General features: G+C 35.0%; 1 protein-coding gene across 1 annotated transcript; it reads right to left on the bottom strand.

Annotated features, from left to right (window-relative positions):
- Positions 1-5156: 5156 nt before the first annotated feature.
- SLC35F3 (solute carrier family 35 member F3) lies at positions 5157-21159 on the bottom strand. Its single transcript, XM_032216465.1, has 5 exons — positions 20850-21159; positions 15480-15699; positions 12370-12495; positions 7702-7893; positions 5157-5231 (listed from the first exon to the last, which is right to left on the bottom strand). Exons 1-4 carry the CDS (start codon positions 21116-21118, stop codon positions 7828-7830), a joined length of 681 nt encoding a protein of 226 aa, XP_032072356.1. The 5' UTR covers positions 21119-21159; the 3' UTR covers positions 5157-5231; positions 7702-7827.
- Between the last annotated feature and the right edge of the window lie 2302 nt (positions 21160-23461).

Below are 23461 nucleotides of genomic sequence, written 5' to 3'. Positions count from 1 at the left end.
CCCCAGCTTTTAAATCACCTAGACTGAAAAAATAATTACTGATGAAGTGAGAAGAAATTCTCTCTTCTTCATGGTGGTTGTTTTTGTTATTGTTGTTAAATATTTTTGAATATTTCTGATGATGTGGCTCATTTGTGTGCATAATAATAATCCAAAGCCATTAGTGAATTTTATAGTTCTTCAGCATCATGGAAACTTGCAAGTTTCAGCTTTTGTGATTTCAAAGATATTTAGTATTGTGTTTTTTGAAAATCGATTGTAGCTAAACTGGGGTGCAAGTTTTGCATTCAAAGGGCCTGTCTTCAGTCTGGCATTGTCAGCTAAAAGGATTGTGTAGTGGATGATGGGAAATATTTTTTTGTTTGAGACCGTGTATTTGGAGAAAGATCTGAGGAACATCTGCTCCAGTCAGTAATGTAGCAACTAGCCATTTTTTATTCAAGTAAAGAAGGTTGGCTGATCCACAAACTCTGAGTAAAAATTAGGACTAATATATGAAAATTAGAACTAATATATAAAATTTAAAAACTTATTTTGGCTAAAACAGGAGAAATGACTTTACAAAGAGATCTGTTCTAGGGGAAGGAACAGCTTTGGACAAGAGATAGTTGTAGATTTTGTTTTACTGGAAATATTTAAGATATGACCATTTCTTAAGTACACTATTTGGACTCTGCATTGAGACTCCTCTAATAACAATGGCTTGGAGTTGATGACCAAAGAAATCCTCAGAATACTATTATTTGCTATCATTCTGCCATAGATGAAAGATCTATAGATAGGTTAATAAATATGATCTCATATCTTTAATCATTCTTGTTTCTGAAATATTTGGTTATAGATAACCTTTTAACATATTACACCATTCTGTTGTATTACAATGAGGAAAACTTTCTAAAATATTATAGATGTAATAAATAGATAAATGTCTAATTTTCTTCCAATATAATCAATGGGATGTTAAGTGGTTAATTTTGGCTCAGTTGTGCTCAGCATATAAAATCCTTAATTAATCCCTGATTCTAAAATCCTAAAATCAATGACTAAAAATGAAAAAAAAGTATGCAGTGATTTATGTTATTGTATAAACTATTTGTGAGTTTGGTAAAAAATGAATTTCTTCAATTGCCCAGATCGGCTGTAAAGATCCGTACTTGAATTATCCAAATTATATTCTTCTAAAAAATTATGTTTTAAATAGTGATTAATGACTTCCATATACAATAATGATATTTTACTTTTAAATCATGTATCACATTATTTTTAATATAATCATGAATCTTGAATCAAATGTACTCTACAATTTTTCTCCTTACAAAATCTGATGTTATTCAAGATTTAATATGTAAATTGATACATATTGTATATAGCTACATTCTTCAGGATTTTTTATCTAAAGGGAAAAATTTAATTCTCAATAGTTTGCATTTATTTATTGTCCTCACATGTGCTGATAAAGGAAATAAATTTCAAGTGTAGAGGGATAATAAAGAATTTGATAATATTAATGGGAAAGAAACCATAAAAAATTCTAAGCACAAGCACATTTGAGGTAGATGTCACTAAGCTGTAATAGCATCAAATTTCTTTGATATTTTTTCAAAAATACTACACAAATATGTGCTAATATCCAGTTCTAACATAACTTGTTTAAAAATCCAAAAACAATACTTAAAACATTGCTTTAAGCAGGTTGAGAAAATTACTATAACCCAGAGAAAACCTTTGACAGTCTTAGTACTTGTTTTTCCACTTTTTATTACACATTTTATGCAGGTTTTTTTTAAGTAAAACTAATGTAATTCACTATAAAACAGAAATGCAAGCAAAAGCCATTGACTTGATATGAAGTTGCAATAGTTTTTATTCGTTTTGTCAAGCAGATAATTGAATCTGAAATTGATTCAGTAAAAAGTTTAGAAGTGAGAGCCACCTCCATCTGACTCAAAAATGCCAAGGAGGTAGCATACACTATTGGGTTATGGCAACATTGAAAAATAATGTTTTCCATTTTGAATGCAGCAATGTAAACTTCAAAAAGAGTAAACTGTCACCATCGCCTATTCCTTTGCACATACACATCATCTATCACAGATAGAAATCCAATGGCAAACCAAATTGTACAAGTAAACAGCATGGTGCTTACAAGTTTTCTAAAATATTTTATGTTTGATGTAAGTATCTTGATGTCCTTAAAAAATAGCAATGAATAAAAGCAAATGCAATTCACTTATTTTCATTATTGTACACATTTTTTTTCCAAACAGCTGCAAGTTTTGTTGTTAGTTTTTAAGCATGGTTCTTGGATGTACGGCTTGATTCTCCCTCACAGAGATGCAGGTCAGGAGCGTCTCCAGATCTATGCAAGTGGGAAATAAATCTGGCCGCAACAGAAGACATAGTAGTCCTCAAATAGTCTGCACTCCCAGTAATCAGTAGCTTGAAGTAGGCACTCCTTGATTTCTTGTGAATTTCAAAAGCTCTGTGTCTATGGAACACATTCTTCATGTTGAAAAATCAATACAAGCAACTTGCAAAGTTTCTATTTCTATACAGACACTTGGACTAAAATTCTTTAGAAGGCACTGTATTTTCCTTTGCATGATATTAGCGCGGACTGCAATCATGCACACTTAATTTGTTCCCCTGAGAACTTTCTTTGCACAACCTCCACTGAGGCAGACAGTGTATGGTGCAAAAATAACACACTGTACAAAGTATCCTGTACTCTTACACTGTTCACATTCATGTTAGTGGGGTTTCAAGAGTATGCCTTTGTGATGGCACTTTGGTTCTCTTGATAGTTAATCCCATATGCTTCAGTGCAAACCTAACATTTTTACTTTCTTTTAATCTGGCACCAAGTGCACTTATCTTCACAAAACACTTCTCCACCCCTCCCACCCCTTCTTCCCCAAAAATAGTTTATTTTGGTTTGTTTGCAAATGTTTCATGTGCAGCTCTCATAAAAAATAAGCTTATGACATAAGCATAATATTTGTTTTCTCATATATGGTTTGTATATTTATATATATATATATATATATATATTTGTGTGTGCATGCACACACGCATAAATCACAGTGTGCAAGTATTATTCAGTACATAATGTTCAAAATGTATGCCCTCCATCTCATGATTTATCAATAAAATCATATATGCAAAGATCATTACTTTATACATACATTCATTTAAAAAGAGTTTCATGTTTTAGAGAGTTCTCCCAAGTGAAAGGGTGAATGTGAACAGTGCAGCAATTTAGTGATGCTGAAACTTGATGTCTTGGACTCTTATTATTATCAAAAACTGTACATCTGTATATATTTACTGTATTGAACATATGTGCTTTGCAGAAAAAAGCTATGATTCAAAGTATACAATATTAAGAATGTTCATAAAATATATTAATGTGTGAAAGATGACATGGAGGGGCGTGTTCTTCTACTTTTATTTGCAATCCCGAAACAATGTCTCCATTTTCCCTCTGGAATTTCTTCCTTCTTTCGTACTTTGAGGCGGGTAAGGAGTTTTATTAACCAATCTCCCACTCCTCTGGTAGAAGCAGCAGGAGGAAGCCCAGGCCAATTATGACAATGGCAATTACACGGACACTGTTGAAGACATATCACTCGAGTAGTGATCAACACTGCATAAAATATTGAACAGATAACATTATAGATGGAATAAAACATATCTAAGTAGTACATATGCAATAGCAAAAGCTTTGGATTCATTCTCACAAACCAAGAGCCCATAAATGTAGCCAAGTCATATCAAACTGAACATTCTTAGTGGAACAGGCATTTATCAACTGACTGAGGTGTTTGACTTCTCTTCTTTGAATGGGAAGGTACCCGGTGAAGGCTACCAGACTGCTGATGCTCTACATTCTACTTGGGTAGTTCTGAGCTAGCTTCACTCTGTATCAAAGCATCCTTATTTGCAGATAGTGGCAACTAATGCTTTAAAGATTGCCAAAAATTGTTTTTATTCTTACATTTTAGGCCGCCCATTTCCCCTATAAAGTGGATCTGGCAGCTTACAGATAAGATTTGTTATTGCTATAAATTGTTGTCAACCAACTCTCCTATATGAAAGAGGGATACTGGTGTGAACTGATTTTTGTTGTGATATTGGCTCTTCATAATCAGTAGGATCTCTGAGTAGGAACTGTATACTTGCCAAAACTCCCAATCTATTCCTTATCTAGCAGCTTCTGGAAATTGCTGGTGGATGTGACTGGTAATCATCACACCCACTTGCCATTATGAACACTATTACCAACAAAGTTTAAGATGTGAAATTGAGCAATCAAGTCTATAGACTGAGCAAATTAAAAAAAACTTAACAAGTATGCCTTGTAGTAGCAGCAGGAACTCTATACTTTAAAAAAACACTACCTTTCCAAACAAATTGACTTTCTATGCCGAGCGCTAATCTTATTTTTTAGAGAGTAATGTTCTAAGTTCTTTAAAGTGCTCTTAAGATTATCAAACACACATTTTGAATGAGACAAACACTACTTTGCCAGAGCACACCAAATATATGGACTCTAATTTGTGCTTCCAAAAATGCATAATGGAGGTGGTAGCTTCCTAAGATTCTAGATTGACACAACCATCCAGCAGCACACCTAGATGTCACCAAGGAAGGAATTTGTAACCAGAAGCAGCCAATAGGAACTGGCCACATACACCAAAGGAAAAGAAGATACATTCTTTTACTAAACATTTGATTCATAAACAAAATATAAATATTTTGACATTATGAAGCAGGAAATTACTACTACAAATCATCACATTCCAAACTCCACATGAGAACAATCCATTAAGGGATTTTCCTGTTGTTTGTCTTCTGAAACAAATCGGTGATGCTCTAAGGTTCAATACTGTATCGAGAGAAAAACTGCAAATAATCTTGAAATCAATATTTTCCACAAATTAACCTTTACTGTAAAGGTTAATGCTATAAAGGCTAATGTTATGAAATTGAAAGCAGTGAACATTTGCTATAATAAGCTCGGTTATTTAAATACAATGTATTCTACTTTACATATAAAACATGTACATTTTGATTTATATATCATTTGTTAATCAGCCTGTACATGTATGTCTATATGATTTAATGAAGAAGTATACTTACTAGCATTTACAGGTACGCTTAGTACAATCCGAGAGATATCAAGGTAGGATATGTTATAGCAATCCCAAAATTTAATATAATATTGAATGCTGAAATAAGAAATAACATTTTTCCATTTTAAAATTACTTTTATTTTGGTTCTAAATCTGTTTTTTTTACAGATTTAACCAGTTATTTAAGCAGCCACATTTAGATTGATACAAACCTTTGCACATAAAGATCAAACTACAGTAGTTCTGAAACTACTGTGTATCACATGCCAAGGAACACACCTGGATCCAGTACCAGATACTGTATGCACTGCAGGACTGCTCTTACTTATTTATTCAAACCTGTACATTTTGTCTTCCCAAATTAAATTTACTTCAGAAAGCACTCAAACTGCATGTATTATGGTGAAAATAGTTTTTAATTGGCTAATTTTTTATATTTTATGATGTATCCGTAATGTATACCTACCTTGTTGCTGCACTTAATCCTTTTATATGCATAGAAGAATATCAAGGAATTACACAATAGTTTTACATAAGGAAACACTCTACACAGCTCTTGCTTACATTTAAAGGCCACTAAGATAGATAATTTTAGAAGAGAACTGCTTTCATCTTGCTTACTAATACATTATGAGAACCATTATGTTGTCATTGTGTAAGTCATTGAAACCCGAGCACATGGCTGATGGGAATCTAATAAGTGATGTTAGAATTAATATTCTAGAGTTGAAAGAGGTTTCCTTGATAATACTAACTCTAGCCCCCTGCTCAATGTAAGAATTCAAATAAAATTCTGGCAAATGTCCGTTTCAGCCTGCCCAGTGGAGAGTAGCCAAGGAGGTGATTATTTGTTCCACTTTCAAAACCTTAGTTATTATTAGGAACTTTTTTCTAGAATTTCATGAGAATCTTCTTTCTTGCAACTTGTCCATTGCATGTTCTACTACTGAATTTGTGTCCGAAGCACATATCAACGTGCTTCTTGGTTGAAAGGATTAGCTGGTGACACAATCATTGCACAGGAGAAGCCCAAGGAGGCTCCTTTCATCTCTATGCTGTTTACCCCACCAAAGTGGTACCTGTTCATTTACTTGCATTCACATTCTTTCAAATACTAGGTGGGCAGGAGCTAGGGCAAATTGATGGGAGTTCATTCTATCATGTGGCTCATCCTTGGGTTTTCAACTGCTGAACTGTCAATCTCTTAATGGTCTTTTGACTCAATATCATAACAATATTAGCCACCATGGCCTGTCCTACATTTTGGTCTTAAAGAGACCACGAGTTTCTTCTATGTGATAACCTGTTGGGTGCCTGAAGAATGCTAGTATATTTTCCTTCAAATTTATTTTCTCAAGGCTAAGCTCTAATTCTATCTAATAATATATTAAATGTCAAATCTATTAAATGCAATAGAAAAGCACATTATCAATACACATATTGTGCTCATTACCGTGTTTCCCCGAAAATAAGACAGGGTCTTATTTCTTTTGATCCCTGAAAAAAGTACTTGGCCTTATTTTTGGGAAGGTCTTATTATTTTTGAGGTGCAGGAGGCCCCTTAAGTTCGGCCTGTGAATCAGCTAATCCAGAGATCACTGGGCTTGCTGCTCTTTTGCGGCCACCACTAAGAGAAGGGGCATGGTAGCTAGGGCTTGTAGGAGCGGCCTCCGCGAGGTCATTCCTCATGGATGGTGAGTGCATGTGGGGCATCTGGGGCATGTTGCCCCCTCCCCCCAGGAAATGGCAGGGACCAGCTGTGCATGCGCTTAAATATTTTAGGGGAGGGTTTATTTTGTGGGGAGGGCTTATTTTAGCACATGCTCTGAAAAGCCCAATTCGGCTTATTATCCGGGGAGGTCTTATTTTGGGGAAAACAGGGTATATATATTTTACTCACCAAATCAGTGTGATAGGTTAACCGTTTCTTTTCTTTTAGATAAAATAGTTGCAGTAGTCTTTTAAATGTCAGGTTTAGAGCAACTATATTATGGAAGATAAAATTGCAATGATTGTTAGATATGATCAGAGATGGTATTCAGCAGGTTCTGACCAGTTCTGGAGAACCTGCAGCGTAAAATTGAGTAGTTTGGAGAACCGGCAAATACCACCTCTGACTGGCCTGCCCCCATCTATTCTCTGCCTCCCGAGTCCCAGCGGAACTCTTATCAGGAGGAAATGGGGATTTTGCAGTAACCTTCCCCTGGAGTGGGGAAGGAATGGAGATTTTACAGTATCCTTCCCCCTGCCATGCTCACCAAGCCATGCCTACAGAACCAGTAGTAAATTTTTTTGAATCCCACCACTGGATATGATGGCTATATACTACATTTAGTTTTGAAGCAATGTACTTCTCAATAGCTGCTAGGCAACATGAGAAACCATTGTTAATATCTAGGAGTAGTGGCATCATTTTAAACAACCCCCCCTCAGATTGCATTGAATTAAATTAAATTAGATTTGATTAAGTAGGTTTTAAGTATGATCTGCAGTCTCTTTTTCTTAAGACTATTTAACATAATTGCCTATAAAGATGCCTCATTATAATTAAGCAACATTTACTTACTCAATAATAGGACTGAAAATCCACAAATGCTTCCCCAAGGAATGGCATCGAAAGAACTCCAGTATTCAACTTTGGTAAAGTAAAGAATGACAGGAATACAGGTAACAAAAAGGATATTGAAAACAGCTAACACTGACAAAAATAAGGCAGCTTCTCCATATTTAGCACTACCCAGGAGAAGCTTAATAAAACCTGTAATAGAAAGAGAAAAAACAATTTGAAGAACAAAAACCATTGTTCATACATGGTAAGAAATTCTTTAAACACTTATCTTAAAGTGTATTTCTAATTTAAAACATGCTTACATAATGTATATTACATGAGAGGGAGAAAGAATTTTATTTACACTATTATTCAGAAATAGCTAGAGGTTTTCAGGTAAACAACTTCTATTACAATCCATTCTTGATCTATTCTGTCATTTCCAAGAAAGATGGAAGGAATCAAGAGGCTATAAGTACATTAAATGTAATGTCTCCAGGATATCCTGCAGACTTCTGTAAATTTGGCAATGCAATTTCATGTTAAACTCTTTGAAAGCATTGGACTTGAAGATTGGCTAGAAATGTTCCTAAGGGAAAAAAAAACAACTGCCTTGTTTATTTTATAATTTCATAGTAATAGACATAAAAGAGGGCTAAGATTGTTATGTAAATTCCTATAAATGAGTGCAATATTGTACAGAAGTGCCTTTCAGAATTGTAATATTGATTTTTCTGCAGTTTCTTAGCAGTAGTCAATATAAAAGTTACTTATTCTAACCATCAGAAACTAACAGCCGTTTCATAGCCTTTTTTATAATACTGTACAGCATTTTTAAATAACGTGAACTGACAAACAAGTTAATTTTAGTTTTGTTCTCAATCTTTGCTATTTGATACAAACAATAAAACAACTTCTTCAACAAATTTTGTGGTAAACATGGGACACATCTACCAGCTAGATGTATATAATCTTCTGCAAATTACCATTTTGTTTTAATTGCATGTAAAACATTAAGGTTGCAAATTGAATAATGTTTTAATGAAGAAATTTCTATATCAGCAAGATTCTCCTGAGCTAATGAATTAGTGGCAAATTTACCCATAATTATCACTGCTTTCATTGAGAATAGATATATTTCTTCACTTGATTTCCATATAACCTCAATGATATCATGTAATTTGAATCCTATTCATGTTTAATAATGAATGCTAATTGTGTATTTATTTCTAAAGTACATGTTTTCTGTGTAGCTTTATAATAAAATCACCTTTTAGATTTATGGAATAACAAACTGCCTTTCAGACAGAAGGTGAATTCCATTTCACACCCAATGCAGCTCATTTCACTGAAATAAATCCCACCTCACCTTTAGAAAGAAATTGAGCAGATTACTTAATGAACTTCATTGAACCATCTTTGCCAATATCTACCTGTACACCCCATTGTGATAGGTCCTGTTGGCAAATACCAATTGTTGCAGTTACATATTTTTTTCTACAAATAGGTATATATTGTGGATCACTATGTAAGAGTGGAGCCTAATGCTTGTATGAGCTAATGACAAAGAAAAGTAGTTGTGGCACTGGCATCTGTAGTTTGCTGTGTTACACATATAGCACAGGACCAAACTCTTGGTTTCTTGGTGTTTGCTGAGCTTGATTTTTCTATTGCAGATGATGGTGATTATAATGATGAGGTTACCTGGCCTGGTAATTAAATATCTGCAAGAAAACAACCAAACTCACCAAATACCAAGAACTACACAGCCACACATATGGATGCAATGTAACACAGATAAAGTAAAGTACTATGGACTCTGCAGCAATGTCAGCACTATAACTTCTTGCTTCTTTATATAGAACTTCAAACAGAAACTGTCAAAGTGGCTTTGACTAACTGCAGGTGGAAGATCCTACTTTGAACAGCTTCCAGGTCATTAATGTCAGTCAGTGATTGGCATCTGCAGGCTTTTAATGTGTCAATGATGAAAGCAGTACTGTACTGCAGCGTATGTGTATGTATTTGTTCAGATATACATACATAGGTAACATTGTGATGAAAACAGGACTTATACCCTGATTTTTGCATGTTTCTTGTGCCACTCTGCCTTTTGTTCCCCTGCCTTTCCCACTGACAACACAGTCATTAGTGTAATTCCTTTCGCTATGAAATATATGCTGAATACAAAATCAGTGCAATGTTCTTCTAGCAGTACCTAAACTTTTACTGTATGTATTTTTCTATTAATTAGATATGTCATTGCTATTTATGATCTGTTTATTTATTTGGACTTATATGCTACTTCAATCCATTCATACTCCTGTTCATACATGCGAATAAAATACAAAACTAAATTATCAATGCTTGGACAATTCTTGCTGAAATGATTCTTATCCTAATAACATCCTTTGATCACTCCCTGTAATTTCTGTTTTCTTTCCAGCTCTTTACTACAGAATAACTGCAAATTGTTACAAGATGAACAATAGAGATTCATGGTTTTTTAAAATTTTGGGTTGGATCGATGTGCTAACAAAATGCCATTGCATAGAATGGATTGCTGCTCCTGTGTACTTCTCAGATAATGTATTTCAAAATATATATTTTAAAAGCTATAACAAGTTTCATTTATAGAATATTAATGTAAAAGCCGACTTCTAGTTTTACATACACTCACATATAAGAACCAGTTTTGTATGGCCAGTTAATATGGACTTTTGTATTTGTATTTTGTTTCCTTTTAAAAGGGGTTAAGATTTCAGCCTTTAAACCTTACTTTTTAAATCTTGGCTTATTTTGGTTATCTTGCCAGTATTATGATTTATCACAAGCAAATGTCATAGAACAACTCTTATTAAATAGTCCTTGGCATATAGAAAAAAAACCTATATTAATGCTGAAATCAGCTTACTGGGCTTTGGGTACCTGGTAATGATCACTGAATTATCAGGAAAGAATGTTATATTATCTAAAGCATACATTACTAGATTCCAAATATTTATTATCTTCTCAACTTTTACATTTTTTATATATTTTGGAATCTCTTATTTTTAATAAATAGAGTTGCTTTTTGGGTTATAAACAAATATATCCTAGGTGATCAGTGCATATTATATATTAATATAATGTGTAACAGAGGTGGTATTCAGCCGGTTGGACCGGTTTGGCGAACCGGTAGTGGAAATTTTGAGTAGTTTGGAGAACTGGCAAATACCATCTCTGATTGGCCCTGTCCTCCCACCCCAATTGTTCATGTCCTATATTCATTTGGTTTTTTTAGCTTAGCTGATTCGCATGCAGAGCAGATTGCCACGCCTCAACTGAGTTAAAAAACAGCTCAGATACCAGCACTGACACCGAGGATGGTCTTTCAGTGCGGAGCACACCTGCAAAGTGTGCTTTTTTAGAACCGGTAGGAAACATTTGGAATCCCACCACTGATGTGTAATCCACCCATTCCTGTATCACAAGGCCATTGAATAGAATGACTTTCCTTCTAAATTTTTGCTTTAATTTTTTAAAACAATTTTTATTCCTTATGCTAAGAAATTCATGACAGTGTGATTGCAAAATGTCTACAAATGATATAGACTATAATTTCCAAATTTTCCAACTAAACATTTCTTATGAACACCAATGTCCATTAGTTAATTGTAGAGTCATTATATACCCAGACTGAAGACTAAGAAGATATGCTGGAATACTCCTTTGGTGGAAGATAATGGTGTTCTCTCTTCCTTCCCCTATTCAAAATTTTTCCAATCTAACTTTCTTCTTGTATAAAAGCACATTTGTGCAAGTCACACATGCTTTTCAAATAATACCAACATTGCATAATTTTGGGATTAATTTTGAATTTTTTGTCAGAGTGAATGAATAGGGAACAGAAATTAAAAGCCTTTTCCTTATCCATCCCTTATGACCTATTGTACTTTTCCTGCTTCCAAAGTGAAAACATTTCCATTTTGATGTAAAAAATCTCCACTAATCAGTAGATAAGATAATCTCCTTCTTTCATGCACTCACTTTCCTTTTTCATGCTAGCAACAGAAGTGGATTTATCTAATCCTATTATTATATATTGTGTTATAAACCAGCATCTTGTAAGCAGATTTCACTAACCAATTTCTAAGCTCTTTTTTTAGTTGTAGAAATGGAAGTGATGCAGAATCTGGTCCATCAACAGCTCCAGGATCTCTTCTTTTATACAGTTTTTTTAAAACATAAAATGTGAACAATTTTTCTTTAAATGGTTCCCATAGATTGGGTAGTGTTGAGCCTCAGGATTTAGTGACTATGTATAGACAACAGATTTCCTGAAGTTTTGCTAACAACTATGGCTGGCATTTTCAGAGGCAAGGTAGTCTACAAAGTTAGCCAGTCTACATTGCTAGCAAAAATCAAGAAATCTGTTGTTTAGGAACAGCCCAGTGCACTCTGGAGCCCAACACTGTCCAACATAAACCAGCTGTGAAAGTTTACACTAGTTCCCATAGGGATAACAACCTGATTCAACAACCTCTAGTCTATGTGAAATTTTAGTTCTGTAGAAGCTCTGTGACTCTTTAGAGGATGAACTGAACTGAAAACAGAACTTGGACACATTTGGTCATGCAATGTTGGGCTGTATACCCAAAATTAAAATCCGTAGATTAATGGATTTAAGACTACTACTATACTTACCTTGTAAAGAGCTGATGTTGACGCAGATCCCACAACAAGTGCTATTCCAATAACTGAATGACTGTGGAATCCATCTGCGTAAGTCATCATAACTATCCCTGCAATAGCAAGTATAGCAGCGACAATCTGTTTTGGATACACAGAAGCAAAATGTTAATGGGCTCTAAAGTCCCCCTAACACTTGGTAACACAGACAACACCTTTAAACTGTGTTTTTTCCTAAGACTTTAGGCAGCATTAAGAAATCTTTCATAAGCCTAACTAAAATGAGTACATTCCAGATACATCTTACATTCTTTGGCGAGATTAAACCAAAGGCTACTAAAGACAAAAAGCAAAATTAGCAGGAGTTCCATTTATAGTTATATATCAACATGCTATTATTGAGATATTAATTGTGAACAGTTGTGTATATTATCAGATCTATATGTTTGAAGCACTGAACCCTCAGAAAGGGTTCCCTTGTCATTTTGTCTATAACAGTTTCTGGATATCTATAGATATCATTACAAATATTGTTGCTAATTTCTGACTACATTTTTCAAAGGTCTCCTTCAGTATTTTCATTGTTATAATGTTTTGCAACATTTTACAATTTTGAAAGTTTTCCTCTGCCTAAAACATTAGTATCCACTAGTGTTCTGTTTCTAAAATCATGACATTGCGAACAATTGCTTTGCTGTTTCTTATAAAAATGAAAACAGAATCTATTTCCCATGATAAATTATTTGTTCTTTATAATTAATTCCAAACTCTTACTGTAAAAGTTTAAATATTCCAATTTTTGTCCATTAATAGTTTTCTAGGGTCAAATTCTTATTTAACTTTTTGCTATTTATTTCAGATTCTTTAAATTCTTTAATTTATGATTAAAATTTATTTTATTCAGGATTAAAGGCAGATTCACTCAGCATTTTCGAACTTGCAATTCTGAAGGCGTTTAATAGCTTAGAAATAGCTAATGAGTAATTTTTAAAAGTCATTAGAAAGTGAGGCTTTGTGAATTTGTGTCCTTGAAACTTCTTTGCTGCATTTGCAAGCAAATTGGCTAATCCCAATGTCTCTCAGCTCCCAAACCCGTGGAAAAAACTCTATCTTGCAGTCTCTTTGTGTGGTATCGATCACAGTAGTACCATAAAAAAGCTGCAACATTCGTAACTATTTGACTTTGAACCCCCTAATGTAAGTAGTACCTGGCAAGAAAAATCTTTATATTTCCTGAGTTTACAAATTAAATAACATTACTTTTTAAAAAGGCAAATAGTTTTTCTTTTTGGCCTTCTAAGTCAAACAGATGAAAGTAAATGTGAACTCACTTTGTTCTTTATTACAAAAATATTTGTACAAATGTTGATAAATATTTTCAATAGTGAGACTTTGGTCTGAATGGTCTCCTTATTGCTTTGTTTGCCTTATTGAAGCAGCTTCTTCTCACTATTGCTGTAACTTGGCAGATAAAAGAATTATAGCTTTCAGAACAGCAATGTGCTCTTTAATTGGAAGAAATATTTACATTCATATACCCTAAAGTCTGTGAGATGCCAAGTGAGGCAAATGTCAAAATGGGCAATGCATTACTGTGATGTGACTCTGCTGTTATGTACTTGCATGCAACTTAGCAAGAGAAATACAAAAGGACATAGCTTAAGTTGTGATGTCACAATGCTTGTTCTGTAATTTTGCTATCATCATAACTAAGAATGAACGTCAATCCACTGAAGCAGCACCCAGACTTTTTTTTAAAAATGGAGAAACATTATTGGAAACCAATAATGAAAATGCATAAAATGTAAAGGAAAGCACAGTTCATGACATTTCGTTAATTAGTTGGCGGCCTCACACTCAAAAAAATGATATTTAAAATAATATTTCAATGATATTTAAAATAATATATTATTTTATTATTTTCAACACTGATAGGCTTTTTAATAATAGTTAAGTTCTTAGGCTGACTCACAATATAAGCTCAAAAAAGGGTGTAGCAAATTACTTGAAAAGAAAACTAAGATACAGTCAAACCGATTTAACAGGCTAATTGAAAAGACATGATAAAAATTAGACAGAGTAGACCGCTTAAAAAATGCCTCTTGGGGGAGACACTCTGATTAGGATCTTGAAGTTACATATTTCTAGTTATAAAGAGAGAGGGTCTTTTTGTTATTGTTTAAAACCTGTTTGCATTCCTGGTAGAAGAAGCCAGTGGAATCAAGGGAACAATAATATCTCATATTTATATTATTCAGTTCAGGGGTGGGTTGCTGCTGGCAATACTGCCAGATAGGGGTGTGCAAAAATGTTGTGTTTGTGCGTTCACTTTGCTCGCACTCGCTTTGCTTGCGCACACACCAGAGACACTCTCTACGTGTGTACGCATTTGCAAATATAAAGGTCTCCGCATGCACAAAACCTTAAAAAATGGAATGAAAATTTTTTCATTGCAACTTTTTTTTCCATTTTTTAATGAATAAAACAAGAGGGTGCCGCCATAGGAGAACCAGTTTGGGGGCGCGGCAGGTCTGGGTCGCTACCGGTTACAGTGACCCAGGCTGCCCAGTTACTACCTATTCGGCTGATCAGGTCTGAAACGGTAGGAACCCACCTCTGATTCAGTTTCATTGAACTATTTCAAAGCTACGGATTCAACATGTTCTCTGAATGTGCAATTAATATTCTTCAAATATTGTACTAAGCCTTCTGTAGATAAACTCTTTTAATATGTCAGATCGTTATCAGGACTGAAATTCATAAGACCTCTAACCTGTTCTTTGTTTATTTAAAATAGCTCTTAAAACCTGGCTCTTCTTTCAGACCTTGGGATAGAGTGGGGATGATGGATTAGTTACAATTTATGTTATTTTTCCAGATGCCTATTATTTGTATTGTATTATTTGTATACTGCCCACAGTTGCGATGCATCCAATTTTCTCTATCTCTATGTTACATTTTATTGATAAAGAAATAAATGGAGACTAGTATAGATCTATTTCAAGCTATTTCGCTCTCATCAGCTAGCCATACCCTCTTGGGATTCGAACTTCAGCTGCCTGCATATTAGGCAGTTATATTAACCTCTAAGCCACAAGAAAAAAGATAGTTGATTAACCACTTACCCTCACTCCCATGAATCTGTCCCTGAGAACAATCCACGAAAGCAAGAACACAAAAGCTTTGTTGCAGCAGAACAATACGGAAACATCCGTAGTGTTTATTTTTTTTATTGCATGTAAGTACAGGTAATTCGTGAGGGTCCAAAGAACACCAAAAGGTGCTGCCTTGGTAAAAAATACCTTCAGTGTCAAGCCGTTGTCTCCAAAAAACCGACAACATTCCCTAAAAGAAGAAAAGAACAATAGATCCTTAGGAAGTTCATCAAATAGTATTTTAAGATTGACCTATTCTGTATCAGCTGCATTGTTAACTAGCAATGGATAGGGTTCAAAGGCTGAGTGAAAAACCTCTAGCGCACCCTCAGTCATGGAAAGTTTTCTGAATGTTTTTACTGTTTTAATTGTTTTATAATTTTAGAATTGTAAGCCATCCAGAGTCACTTGGTTGAATGGGACAGCTATAGAAATTGAATGAATTAATAATAAATAAAAACTGACTGGCTAACTTTGGAACAATTATTCTGTCTCAGACCAATCTATTAAATAGGGTATCTTTACAGAGTAAAATAGGAGGAGAGAACATACTCCCTTGAGCCCCTGAATCAGATTATAAATCTAATCTTAATGCAGCTTTATAACTAAAATCTAAGGCCTAAATCAAAGCCTAAAAGCTAGTTATAAATCTAATAAATCAGTCAATTTTAAAAGAAACTTGTATTTTTAACTATAAGCATTTTTGGTACCAGAACAGATTTTAACAATTAAATTTCTGATTACTGTCAAAAAAATAAATCAGATGACAGTGTCCTTCGAAATCACCATCATTTCACACATGTACATGTGCACACATGCACATGTGTGTGCATAAACAGAACACACACACTACTCTTTCTTCACTTGCTGGTACCAACAAATGTTCAGAGTCCAAAGAAGCATAATCAGTATGAACAATGCCATGCATTTCAAATCTTATTGTTTTTATCCAGCCTATACATGGCATGTATTAATTCAAAAGAAAAGGCCAACATGTTTGGGCCTAGACAAGATTTAAGAAGATAATGAAATTGTCTTTTTTTTAAAAAAAAAAAATCTACAAATATAATTTAAGCATTCATCTGAGTGCGTCATCGTTTTTTAAGTAAATATACCAAAAGCAATTCAGAAGACTCTAGGGAAGATCACCTTATCCTATTCGATAATGAATATATTCCCACAGAGCCAATTTCATTAAGAAATAATTGGAATGAGATATAATAACATAATAGTTTGTGGCAATAAACAAGCCTTATATTGGCTGATACAAAGTTAATTCTTAGTTTTTAAATTATTTTTATTAAAGAGGGGAAAAAACCATTGACGTATCCTAAAGTAGAAGAGAGAGAGACAAGGCAAGTCTATGAACATAAAGCATGTTTGTATCTGCCCATTTTGAAATCGAGATCAAATCAATCAGCCCAAGCCGGTTGAATTTTGTTTTTGTAGTAATCAAGAGTTTGTACTAATGAAGACAGGGAAGGGAAGAAACGGGTCCCAGTTGTAAAGGGATGCATGTGGATGGATACACAAGATCTGGTGGCTTGGGCTCTGATTGATTCCAGTGACCAGGAAGCCCCTCTATCCACAACCTTTTCCACCCTCTTTGCAACTTCTAGGAAGAGCCATTATGCCTGTAGAAATCACCCATTTTACTTCAGAGAATTTCTCTCTTCACTGTCCCTTGTCAGGAAAGTGTGAGGGAAGTCCTGTTTCCTGCAGTTGCCAGGCCTGCTGGGCAAATCAAGTGCTAAGTAGCGCAGTGGTTAGAGTGCAGTACTGCAGGCTACTTCTGTTGACTGCTGGCTGACAGCAATTTGGCAGTTCAAATCTCACAGGCTCAAGGTTGGATCATCCTTCCATCCTTCTGAGGTGGGTAAAATGAGGACCCAAATTGTTGGGGACCCAAATATGCTGACTCTGTAAACCACTTAGAGAGGGCTGTAAAGCTATGAAGCAGTATATAAGTCTAAGTACTATTGCACAGAATGACTAAGGATCTTATGGAGATTCTCAGTCATCCAAAGGTGCCCTAAAACACCTTTGAGACAATTATATTTTAGTTATATACAAGTAATCCTCATGTAGAGACTGCCCTTGTTTAGTGATTGTTCATAGTTACAACGGTAATGAAAAAGAAACTTTACAACCAGTCCTCAAATTTATGACCTTCACAGCTCTATAAAGCAAAGGAAATCTGAGTTTCAGTTCCACTTAATGACCACTTCACTTAATATCCAAGTTGTTGATCTGAATTGTGATCCCCTAAATGAGGACTACCTGTATAACAAAATCAGACTCCTACAGAAAAAAATTGAAGAGAAGAAAATAAAAAGGAGAAAGAATGAGCAATTGCTTTCTGGAGAAATTATTTCAGTGCGGATCTCACTGAATCTCTGGATCTCACAGGATCTCATACTAGCACACACCTAAACCCTTAAGATAATGAAGTAACAAAATCTGTACTGCAAGTACCTTCACTGATCCCAGTTTGCTATCCAGATTCATTAGATACAGGCTGGCCTTCAACAGTCTAACCTTTGTTATGGCTTGATTTGCAGCCAGCTTCCTAAACTAAAGCCCAAAAGATATAGGCAGAGTGCAAAAAACTGTCCACTCTTGTAAAGGCCCACCTCTCCCGCTTCATTTTTTGACATTTCTCTGCCCATTACTGGGATGGCCAGCATCTTCTCCGTAAATCAGCTACTTCTTTCTAAATATTTCAGTGTGTAAATCTTTTGAAAGGGAACTTCACCACATTCATTACAGCAGTATGTTTTCCTTACAGAAGGTGATAATGCAATTTACAACATGAATACCTTCAAATAAAAAGGCCAGTTGGCTGATATTTGTTGCTCTCTTTTTCCATTTTATGAAATTAATTATTGAATCAGTCTGTGAAAAACAGAACCACAAATCCCATCTTAAAACACATCAGCAGCATAAAACCCCTCAAAATTAACTAAACATCCAATTAGTTTAACTGCACATTATGCTGCCTTTTTAAAAATACCATCTTAAGTGAGTGCAAATGAATAAAACAAATGTGAAGGGCTTCCCAGATGACCATGCTTACAAATGAGAAATATATCTTAATATACTACTGAAATGGAGGCATTATTTTAATCAATAAATATACTCATTCAGCATTTATTTGTCCTATCTGTTTTTAATCTAAACAGCAAACCATAGAATATATTTGTAATATAGATGGACAAATTCCTCCTCAGGGGATCATGATATTGACAGATAACAAACATATCTAATATACTTTTCTCCTCCTAGTGTCTCCACAACAACCCTATGAGGTGAACTGGGCTGAAAGAGAGACTGACCCTAAGTCATTCAGCTGGCTTTTACGGATAAGATCGGACTAGAATTCATGGTCTCTCTCTTTTAATCACTAGCCACCAAACTGACTCCCATTAACAAGGCCAATCATCAATGGTGATATACATGTTTGCCTATTGCAGTTGCAAAATAATACTAAATGGCAGTAGTAAAATTTCCCAAAATATTTAAGGGTATACCAAAGCAGATAAAATATTGAAAGCTAGCTGTATTCTGGTGAACCTAGGATTTGCAAGCAAGGAAATGCCTTTCCAGATGTTGGCAAAATATGCTAACATTTTTAATCATTGCTCATGTTGGATAAGGTAGCTGGAAGCTGAAGATCAATAAAGTTGAAGGGACATAAATTGCTTGGTGCTGTATGTTCAGGAAAAAGTTGAGTTGTATTATATGTACATTTTTGGATTTGAATGCTGCAAGGTATTTTTCCTTGGAGCCGTGCAAAAACCCATCCTTTCAGACACATTAGTTCAAATTCACATTTCTTTTTAACATTTTACTTCCTTTCCTTCGGGGCTGTCTCTTCTGTAGTGGCTTGAATCATTAAACGAAAAAGCAATTGAATAAGCACAAAAACAGAAATTATGGTTTCAAAACCTTCAAAATGTCGATATTTTGAGAGCACTCCTTACTTTGCCTGTATAAGCCTGATTATGTTTTGAAACCTTTGACACCCATCCAAGTTGTTTATGACTTCTGGTTAGCAATGAACCAGTTTGAAAACTCCTGCATTAACTCCTAAAACTAAAAAGGTTGGAATGAACCAAGAAAAGATACAACAGAGCCACTGGTTTTAATGCCAATCTCCTGTTTTCCAAAATTTATCCATCTTAATAGAACTCCAAAACAAATCCTATAAGAATCAGTTCCACAAGACTTCCAGTGAAATGTTGTTGTCCAGAGCAATATTTCTCAATGCATGTGATGAGAATAAAATATATCAGCAACTCTGAGGGGAGGACTGCTCTTGAATAAAAATGTCCAGTGTTTAGATAGAGCCAGAAACAAACTACTAATCTACTGCGTCTTTCTGATCAACCCAAGATGCTATGAACTCTTTACTGTAGTCATGTTTCGCGTTTCCATATGATAAGCCTTACCATAAAGTGTTCGATTTAAGTTGAAAATTGAATCTTGTCATATTGTGGAATAGATACTTTTCCATTGCTATGTGCTTATTATATACCATATAGTGGATAATTCCACCACCACTGCTTTTCTCTTCAAGTTCTGCATTTGATCTTGCTCACTTTAATTCAGTATAAAACATCTGCCAATGGATGTGAACAGCCTTCCAATTATCTAGACAAGTCCCCCATTTATAGATGGAAACTTATGTACAGCAGCAGCAATAAAAACATATTCGTGTTGCCACATTTTCATTTTATAGAGTATATCAACTCTATAGATGTACTATAAAGAGTATATCATCTATCTAAACTGCATCTAATCCATGTCCAACTTAAACACAAAGGTACGTAAAAAATAAAAACAGGTCTTCAAGAGTAAAATTATAAAGGGCACCCATCATTGTGAATTACCATAAATAACGTATTTCTACTAAAATTAAATGACTATCTTTAAATGGACATTAGGTAAAATAAATTCATGTGACTCTTCTGATATCTATGACTGTTAGAGGGAAGATATTTTATCTTATAGCTTTTATCTTATAACTTATCTTTTGCCATAAAGAAAAAGACGGTTAAATTATTTATTATTTTAATTAGCTCAATTATAAATGAACAACAGCAACAAAAAGCATAAGAGAGGGTGTAGATATTCACATAGAGATATTTCAATTATTTTTAATAGAAATGTGTAATGTAAATTCTGCCTTCCTCTACAACGTCCTTATCTTCCTTCTATCCCCTTCCAATATTTGGGCCAATAATTTGCAGTCCTTTTTTTTTTTTACCAAGTAGCTTAATGAAACATCTAAGAAGGGAATAAATGACAATACAGTAAATTATGACAACTCCCTCTTACCCGTATCTTTGTTGGGGAGATTGTTTTTCAGCTGACTTACAAACATGTCCAATGTAATACAAAGGAAAGAATAAAAAGTTCCAGTTTGTTGCAAACCATGTCAAAGTGAAGGGTGCATCAAATTTCTTAAAGGTCAGTTTTGCTAGCTGGGTTGAACCTGACCAGGAAGAGCAGACTCCAAGAACCACCACTACTCCCCAGAAGATTTTCTTAAGCTGGACCATGGAGCATGTTTGGCAACATGGGCTCCCTCTTCCACCAGCTTCCATCCCAGCTTGTGTCTGAGCTTCTGCTGGTGTTGTGCAATCATAGGAGCGCTCATCCCCTGAGAAAAAGCAAAGGAAAGAGGGTGAATGTTAGACTCAGTGATGTGTATTCTGCACTCTTTTATCTTCAAAGCAGTAAGCCTGAAATGGCACCATATGTGGATCTCAGCTTTGAATTCACAATTAAAAGAGAATAATTTAGAATCCTTATGCAACAGAATAATGCCAAGAGAACTTTATTAACTCAGATTTTGTTTCCATACATACAACTAAGTATTTATGGGTTCAAGCCCAATACCATGCTTATTAAAAATCTATTATATTCCTAGTCACAAAAATGATCAGGTTGCATACATACGTTTTAAAAATATTGTACTCTGTGTCTACCTTTATGCCAAGTATTAAATCAAGCAATAAAGGTTTTTACAGTGCAGAAGTCATGTGACACACAATACCACATGTATCACTTTACTATGAAAATGATCTTGAGCGTGAGGTGTTGAATGTTTTTCTGCTCTCGCATTGGAAGGAATAATGGACAATGGCAGTGAAAGCACACTATGCCATTTGGGGAAGCAATAGATGACTTCAGAATATTTCATTTGCACCTAATTATACGCAACAAAACATAGCATAAAACATACACTCATGTTACAATTATGGTATGGTATTTGTATTCTTTTACAGGGGTGTCAAATTCATGTCGTCACAGCATCGTCATATGACATAGCATGACTTTTTTCCCTTCACTAAACCGGGCATGGGCATGGTCACCATCCTGTCCACAGGCCGCAAGTTTTACACCCCTATTTTAAGAGTTGTGAGGCCGCTTGGAGGTTTATCTGTGTCCTCAGGGTAACCTCTCTGTACCCCTCTCTGTTGAGAGAGGGTTATTCAATTGTGACAAAGATGGCCTCTTTGACCCCTCTTTCAAACCATCAGTCCTCTCTGTCCAAAATGTGGATTTTGTTTTCTTTGAAAGAGTGGCCTTTGTCTTTTAAATGCAGGTGGACTGCTGAATCCTGACCTGATGGGTTTCTTCTCCTATGTTGTGCCATGCATTTATGAAATGGTTGTTTTGTTTCCCCAATGTACAGATCTGCTAGTGAGACATATGCAGATCTGTACATTGGAGAAATAAAATAACCATTTCATAAAGATGAGTAATTGATTCAGAATTTTGTGCCCAGTATCTATTGGCCAGTGTATGGCCTAAGTAACAGACTTCATGATAATTTCATGTTTTACCAGCAACTATGAACCTTGGTTGCCTCTCTGTCATTGTCTTACACCATTTCCTTGAACCTGTGCTATCCTGATTCTGGACTGAACATTGTAGCTTCTGTTCTGTGCCTGCCCATCCCGTTCTCCATCTTTCCCAAAATGGGTATACATCTGCATTGCTGGCTCTTTCCCTACTTATTTAATTGGCTGAAATACTCCTCCTCAATTAACAGTTTATGATGTGTTTGTTCAACCCTGAACAGAACATTTTTAATATTAGGTAGTCAAATGCTCCAAACAATTAAAAGCGGATACAATATGACATGTATTACTGATAATATAACAAACAGTGGCTTAAATATCCCCAATAAAGTGCTGTGGGGGAGAGTAATCTATAATGAAAGATTTATGGCTCAAAGAGACTAAGACTGAACACAATTACAAAAAATGAGTTTGCATAAAATGCATTAGACATCATAAACAAACGTTATTACATACAATTGCTAGAAATAAGAAGGTGCAGCCCTAGAAAATAAAGCACAAACTCCAGACAGTGCATCTTAACTTATTAATCCATCTTACTCTCGGTTTCAGTGTTTATTGAATACTTCTCGCTGATTTCCAATTTTTAATCAATAGTTTACGAACAATTCATCCTAATTCCTTAATCTACATCAATAGTACTGGCACTTAGACTTACATATCGCTCTATAGTGCTTTACAGCACTTTCGGTGTGTGTGTGTGTGTGTGTGTGTGTGTGTGTATGTGTGTTTGTGTGTGTATGTGTGTTTGTGTGTGTGTGTGTGTTACAATGTTTTGTATATTACCCCCAATCTGGGTCCTCATTTTAATGACCTCGGAAGGAAGGAAGGCTGAGTCAGCCTTGAGTTGGTCAGGATCGAACTCCAGACTATGGGCAGAGTTTGCCTACATTATTGCATTCCAACCACTGCATCACCAGGGCTCCCTCTGAACTCCCTCTATCAGCTTTATTCTTTAGACAAACTAACTTAGCTCTATTTATCATGAATCAAGACAGACCTGGAGAATCGTCTTGTGTTTTTTCAGAGTTGGGCTTATCTCAGTTGATATATGGAAGTCTCTGGGACCTCAATCCAGAA

The sequence above is a fragment of the Thamnophis elegans genome, chromosome 4 (assembly GCF_009769535.1).
Source record: "Thamnophis elegans isolate rThaEle1 chromosome 4, rThaEle1.pri, whole genome shotgun sequence".
NCBI lineage: Eukaryota > Metazoa > Chordata > Lepidosauria > Squamata > Colubridae > Thamnophis > Thamnophis elegans.
The sequence above is the reverse complement of the archived record's forward strand: the minus strand, read 5'-3'. Positions and strand labels throughout refer to the sequence as shown.

What these genes read in the sequence shown, in the direction of transcription:
- SLC35F3 (XM_032216465.1), bottom strand. Translation starts at nt 21,118, where the DNA reads ATGGAAGCTGGTGGAAGAGGGAGCCCATGTTGCCAAACATGCTCCATG. An exon ending in TCTCCCCAACAAAGATACGG is followed by an intron (nt 15,700 to 20,849) that starts GTAAGAGGGAGT and finishes TTCTTCTTTTAG; the next exon opens with GGAATGTTGTCGGTTTTTTG. An exon ending in CAACATCAGCTCTTTACAAG is followed by an intron (nt 7,894 to 12,369) that starts GTAAGTATAGTA and finishes TTTCTATTACAG; the next exon opens with GTTTTATTAAGCTTCTCCTG.